Below are 7204 nucleotides of genomic sequence, written 5' to 3' on the forward strand. Positions count from 1 at the left end.
GCTGACCTCTGCAGAGTGAGCTGCAGTACTAAATGGGAACCAAGATCTGGAAAATACCCACCTTTGCGGCAAATATTCTGTCAGGATGAACTTCATGCAGCCTCTCTTGTGCTTGCTCTGGTTTTGGGGTGGACTGTTAGCTCCTCCAAAGCAGGATTTCAATGTCTCTGGCTAGGGACCTGCAGAATAAGTCTGTCATCTTCTCATCCTGTTCCCTGTATAGAAATCCCAGCTTGCTGTATTTTGGCTGGGTGTAGTGATGTTCCCTGGGGAATGGCAGCAGCGGCAGATTAGTCATAAGTATCACTAACTGTGTGTTCAAAAAGACATCTAAGACCTGATTTTTTTTTTTTTTTAGAGCATCTAACCATCATACTGCTTATAACCTACTCAGTTACGGCTCCCGTTGGCTTGAATTACTGTTGCCTGTGCTTGGCACTTTCATTGCGGACCTCACTTCTTAAGTTAGCAGCTGAAATACAAGAAGAATGGTATCCAGCTAATTCTCTGAAAAGTTTTGGTTTAAGTTTTTTGCCTGGCATCTTGTAGGAACTCAGGTGTGATGGAGGTAGAAGTTACAGCTCTGCAGGAGTGTTCGCTGCGCTGCTGAGGCTGTTTCTTCTCTGTCCCTTTCTGCAAGGAGAAGGTGGGTTCTTTCATGACCCTGTCCTTCCCTGCACATTTCTCATTAACTTCTGGAGATGGTCCGTGCTGCACACTTGAAGCATAGGTTGAGGGAGAGGAGGGGTACGTGCTTGTGCATTCAAAGGTTGCTGGATTATCTGTGGAGCATTTGCTAGTGCTAATTCTGGCATCTCAGTCAGGGGGTGTAGTGTTAACCCTTTTACTGCTTATCAGCAAGACCCAATTTCCACATTTACTTCAAGGCCTTTGTCATTTGAGGTAATAGAAGAACTGATAGCAATGGGGATGTGGGTTTATATGAAGAGAGAGCTTGCTGTGCTAGTGAATTTTATCCATATTTGCTTATGGAGGGTTGTGGGTGCAGACCTTGCCTTGGCAGGAGCAGTGGTAGGCATGTGCCACTCATCTGTGGCTTCCTGGTGTCATGAACAATCTCTCATCATCTTCTCTCTTTCCTCAAATCCAGCCTTTCTTAAACTCTCATTATCTCATCCATTTCAAAACTGTTTATTGGTCATAGACTCCCCTTCCCCCTGCCCTCCCTCCCCACCCAGTTTGCTCTTGCTCTGAACTTCTATCTCCTCCTCCCAGATTCCTCATTCATATCTATCCCATCTCTCTTGTTGGCACTTTGTCCTAGTCTCAGTCTAAGAACCTTAACTCCTTCCCTGTCTCCGTATCTGACTGATATGCACCCTCATCTGTTTGGGTCTCTATACCTTCTGGGTTCCCCTTTGTAGCCCTCGGGATTCCTGATTTCCTTGTCAGACCCTCCGGTGCCTTTGGCAACTCAGAAGTAGCTTTTCCTCCTTTAGGGCATTTCAGCAGGCTCCGTTCCATCGTTTGTTTGCTTTCTTTTTTGGTTGGTTTGGTTGGTTTGTTTTGTTTTTTTTTTTTCTTTCACAAAAGAAGGGTTTTATTCTTTTACCTTCAAAGAGGAGAGCTTCTCCCTGTTCTGTGGAGGCCCAAAAGACTCTCTAGCAGGAGGCTCCATACTCTGTTCTCGTGTGGGGCTGCCATTACAGGAAGAATTGCTTTGCCTGTGAGCTGGAGCACGGGCTGTGTGTGGGTGCTGCGTGTAGCCACTCCAAGGGAATTTTTCTCATTAAATTCTAGGAAGTTTTGGGGCATATGTGAATTGCAAGTGCTTTTCTTTCCCCCAAGGTATGTAATTTAACCATATCTGGATGGATTGTGACAAAGAAAACGGAGCACTACATTTTTCATTGTCAAGTCACATTGAAATGAATTTCCCTGTTCTGCTGGGTGATGCTAGAGCTTTGTAAAGGTGGTGGTGGAGGAGGAAAGTGGGAATTTTTTAACTTGGGCAAATCTCATCTCTTCCAAACTGGATGAGCCATTTGAACTGAAATGTTCAGTAAACACAGCTGGAAGCAGCATCCAAAGTAGATTTGGGTAAAGTTGTAAGTCTCTGTTGGAATGGTCTCCTGGAAGGAAATGCTGGGTAACCCTCAGCTACCACTGCCAGTTTTACCTTGTGCTTGATTGCTGCCAGTATGTTCTCTCTGTGCTGTGAAATTAATGATATAGCAAACATACAAGACAACTTCTGTCCAAGCCTTACATTTCAGGTGGGATGGGGATTCCTGCAAGAATTGATATGGAAACTCATCCAGGTATAAGGGTGCTTGGCAGTGAACTTGATACTTGGTGAAATAGAGAAAGGAGAGTTGAAAAGAAGGTGGAATGGGAAATGAAAACTCAGGAGGCAAAAGGGAAGAATCACAGTGGGACTTAATGTGCAACCATCCTCCTTGCTAATGGTTCTGCTTTGGTTTTGAGCAAGTTTCAGTAGATGTCTCTTGGTCAACTGTAGAGTCATTGCAGGCTTTCTGTGTGTTACATGCAATTAGGGTCTAAAAACCATTTGCATACTTGGTGAAACATCTGTCCTGTTGCGTGTTGACAGACATTTCATCATAAATAACAAACTCCGAATTTGCATTAATGTGCATGATAGAATTTCCTATTAAAATAATAAAACAGTAATGGCACCTTCCAAGTCTGCTCTGTGGAACACAATAATTACACAGAGGCTTGTGCAGTAATGGGCGTAGTAGTCTCTGGAACTTTCTTTGCAATATGCCTACAATTAAAATATACCACGATTGTCATTTGATTTAACTAATTTGTAATGGAAATAACCTCCTGGAACAAGTCTCTTTCTTCAGGGAGTAACCACCCAAGTTTTACTGTGACTGTTCCAGTGACACCAGACGCAGGCTGGAATGCACTGTACCTTCTGCAATTACTATGATTCTTTGCTTTCTAGCTATGGGGTCTTGTTCATCACTGTTTTTGTCTACTCCAGGGAGAGACACCGGGGAGGGATTGCTCCTGGATTTCAGGTGGTACATCTGAATTCAGTGACAGTGGACAACCGCCTAGACAATCTGCGCCTAGTTCCTTGGGGTTGGAAACCCAAAGCTGAAGAAGTCTCTAGTAAACAAAGGTACATCAATATCTGGCAGGGGGTTGCCATCAAAAAACTTTAAAATACCTTAAACTGTTGTGTCTCCTTCCTTTAGTGATTTTTCATTTAGGCAGAGCCTTTTTTATTTGACCTTGGGCTACTTGCACATTGCTCTATGTCTTAGCTTCCTCACCTGGGGAACAGTTAAGGCCCACAGTTCATGCTAGCTGTGAAGGGACCATCTAAGCCCATGGTATTATGCAGGGGTCCTGCTGTGCCAGATGTTGTCACTGCAATAAAACAGTAAGCCTGCGGTCCCTTCCGCTTGAGTGGTGGCATCTGGGCACGCCAAATTCAGTCTGCAGATTTTACTGGCTTGTGGTTGTTGTCCTCAGGCACCGTAATTCTAACACAGCCTGTAGAAGCCAGCAGCTGCAAAATGCTTACACTTGTAATCATGTATTTGGGTTGAAAACAAAGTGAGTTGCTGGGATCAGCTTCCATCGCCTTTCACTTAGTAGGTTGTGGGAACTTCCTACACACTGGGTTGCACTAATGTTACTCAAAGCACATAAAACTTAATGTCCACATCAAACTCTTAATATCATGATGGATTTGTTTAATTTATTATATAGTGCAGGTGTGTTCATTTTTCGCGGGAGATCCATAGACTTAACATCACACTAGACCCTTTTCTGCAGCACCCATACGATAGGGATGTTCAGAGCGTATTAAACAGATTTTGAGGAGATGCAGTGTATACAATGATGCCATCCTAGTGTGTTTCTGGGAGTTCAAGAACAAGAAACAGACTTCAGGCCATTTACACAGAAATAATTTTGCTTGATGTAAATGGTTTTTGATAGATACTTCTTAACTTTGCATTTAGGCTAAAATAACCCTAAAAAGGTGCTCTATTTGAGGACCATGTGTAGTCTGATGCTTAACAGGCTAAATACAATGTTAACCCTACCTACTTTATTATTAATGAATTTAGAATCAATTTCCCTGTATGCTTATTATGAATTTATGGACCAAAATTTTACTTGTTTTTTTACAGGGAACAAAGTCTGTATTGGCTGGCAATCCAACAGCTTCCTACAGATCCTATAGAAGAGCAGTTTCCTGTACTGAATGTAACACGATATTACAACGCTAACGGGGATGTTGTGGAGGAGGAAGAGAACTCATGCACATATTACGAATGTCACTACCCCCCATGCACAATGATTGAAAAACAGGTGTGTTCAACAGAGCTGAAAGTAAGCATGTAATGACTCGGGCTACCACATGTGCCCAGGGATTTGTTCCTTAAAACGTAAAGCTTTACACGTGCCATTCAGGTGCTAAAAGTGGTAATTCTTCTTAACACGGGTTTTCTTTGGCATGAGTCTTCATCCCCTATGATAATTTTCAGTTTGAGAGAATATAGTTTTGACCTGGGACAATAAATCACCTAGTGGTTTACTGGGAGGAGTGTAGTTTCTGCTGAGTGTATGAAAAGGCAGGTGGAAGCATTCCTCTAGGGCCCCAGAGCTGGAATGAGTAAGCAGCTGTATTAGACAGGAGGGAAAAGCATTGTAAGAGGTTTTGGGCAGCGGTGAAATAAAAAAATAACATGCTTGACCTTTCTTGAGAAGAGGGTGGATTTGAGCGGCCTTTATTCAGGGGAGAACTGGTTCTAGTCCTTTGCTGTAGGTAGATGAAATGAAGCAAGTGTACTTAGTCAGCAAATGAGATGCCCGAGGGCTGTGCCTCTCTGTCAGACAGATGTCTTTATGAATAAGAAGGGCTTTTCTTGTGACAACAAATGCTGAGAAGGCCAAAATCATTGTGTTCCACCTTTTTCTTTGGGGAAGGGAACATTTTAAAAAAATGGTCTTAAATGCCCTCCGTTTGAAGAAGAGTGAACTTTGCCTTTTATTTGGGTCTGCATACAAAAGCTTCCTGGATAACCATAACTTTGGCAATGGCTGAGCTTGTGCAGCCCTACTGATCACTTCTGAATTTACAGTGCTTATACTTGTAAACAGAACTTAAGTTGGCAAAACAGTAGCAGTGTGAGAATAAATGTGAAGTGCTCAAATATTTTGTCTATTAAGCCCATAATATGGTTCTGCAAGAGCAACTGCAAAATCAACAAGTGGTTACTTCAAAACTTTGTGATACTCTGACACTAATGATGTTCATATTTGTGATAGGTGCAAAAAGCTTGATCATAAACCTGATGATCATGAACCTGGGAAATGATGTAGAGGTACCCCTTGGCACTGAGCAGGCTCACTAACGCTGTCTTGTGTTCTTCCTAGCTACGTGAATTCAACATTTGTGGCCGATGCCAGGTAGCGAGGTACTGTGGGTCACAATGCCAGCAAAAAGACTGGCCTGCTCACAAGAAACACTGTCGGGAGAAGAAACGGACCTTCCACCAAGAGCTCGGACCAGAACGATGACTGGGTGGCACAGGCCTCTTAGCAGCAGGATTCCTTCTCAAAGGCATTGGACTCTTGCTTTTGCACAGTAATAACAGACTGCTTATTGAAGCCAGAGGCACTGAAGAAGAAAAACCCTGTGATGCTTGAGCAGAATGGCTGACTGGACTAAGCCAGCTGTGACTGGTGCTGTGGAAAGGGATTGAGTCTACCCTTCCAGTATTATATTCTCAAGCGAAAAGACTACTGTGGAGGCTCCAGGCAGGAAGCTTCTCATTATTTATATGTTAATACGTTTGTAAACTCATGTACAGTTTTTGTTAGAAATTCTTGATAGGACTCATTAACTGTAATGTTCAGATAAGAACATGTTGTTGGCCTAAAAGTTTAAAAAAAAGGAAAAAAAAAAAAAGCTCATGTAGCAAAAGCTTTTCCTCCCATGTGGCTAGAAGTATCTGTGGCTGTGCCAGAAGGCAGGCTCCAACATCAGCAGTTACTCTGGAGAACTCTGCATGGAAGTTATATTTAAAAAAAAAAAGCAAACAAAGTAAAGGTTGCAATGAATCATTGTCTACTCTCTAGCTTTCTCCCGTTCCCTTCCAGCTGCTTTCAGAGCACAGTCACACTTGGACTGTGGCAATACCTACTCAGTAGGAACCAGCGCACCAGGAACTGGAGCGGAGTGTAGGGGACCATCTGGGATCTGTGCATACAGGCGAGCTATAGCATGTTGCTGCCTTCAGAGAAGGGCTGCTGGAGATTCCGATTTAAGCAACCAGTATTTTTAGAAAGCTGAATTAGCTTTCTGGTTATGAAACCTTTATATATAAAGTAGTTGTAGGGAAGCTCAGGTAGTCAGCTGTGTGTGGATGTGGTTGCCCTTGTGGCTTCCCCGTAAGCGTAGCAAATACTATAGTGATGTGCAGGTATGTTTAAATGATCTAGTATTTGGTAATTGGAGTTATTTATTCATTTTTTTGAAGAGATTCCATCAATCCAACAATCATTTTGATTTTTTTGTGTAGTAATGAGTAAAAATAATACGGGAGGAGGATTTGACTTGCAGAGTGCATGCCTGTTTTTCTTTTCAAACATTTTGTCATGTATAATCTGAAAGTTTTTTCTTTTTCATTTTTGCCTCAGAAATATAAGGAATAGCAACTGATTTCCCTGAAGAACTAAGTGGATAATCTAGTGCCAGGTGTTAGTCTTACTTCACAGCAGAAGAATGTGAGCTGCTGAATACTTAATACAGAGCCTTTCTTAGAGTGCTTAGTGAAATAGGTATTTAATTTTTTTTAAAGCCATTAAGAATATAATTTTTCAAATCGGGATTCACTTTGCCACTTCATGTTGCAACATTGGTCTTGCTTGTATTCAATTTGTTAGAAAAATCGAACTGCTGTGGACTTCCAATATTATATTAAGTTTCTAATACTGGCACAGGAAGTTCTTAATTTGGGTGGGTTTTCGTACTTTGGCTTTAAGCATCTTGGGGAAATAACAAAGAACTTCTGAAGCTTCCTGCTGGAAGTTCACTTCGTAAGCACGCTGTCAAGTTGCAACTCCTAATTCATGGTTATACTGTAACTTTTCTGTTTAGGCAGCCTAAAAGACCCTTAAGTATGAAGAAGTCAAGCAGGACCTAATGAAATTTTCCTGTAATGGGTGATACTTTTTTTTCAGGAAACAC

General features: G+C 42.1%; 1 protein-coding gene across 1 annotated transcript in view; it reads left to right on the top strand.

The window, feature by feature from the left end:
* ZMYND19 (zinc finger MYND-type containing 19) overlaps positions 1 to 6492 on the top strand; it is a 9218-nt gene extending 2726 nt beyond the window's left edge. Inside the window, exons 2-4 of the mRNA XM_009636340.2 lie at positions 2978 to 3118; positions 4140 to 4320; positions 5389 to 6492. Coding sequence (XP_009634635.1) covers positions 2978 to 3118; positions 4140 to 4320; positions 5389 to 5532 — 466 coding nt within the window. The 3' untranslated portion in view covers positions 5533 to 6492. The remainder of the gene's footprint in view (positions 1 to 2977; positions 3119 to 4139; positions 4321 to 5388) is intronic.
* Positions 6493 to 7204: the final 712 nt, after the last annotated feature.

This window comes from Egretta garzetta, unplaced genomic scaffold (genome assembly GCF_000687185.1).
Source record: "Egretta garzetta isolate BGI_Z169 unplaced genomic scaffold, ASM68718v1 scaffold143, whole genome shotgun sequence".
In the NCBI taxonomy this organism is placed as follows: domain Eukaryota; kingdom Metazoa; phylum Chordata; class Aves; order Pelecaniformes; family Ardeidae; genus Egretta; species Egretta garzetta.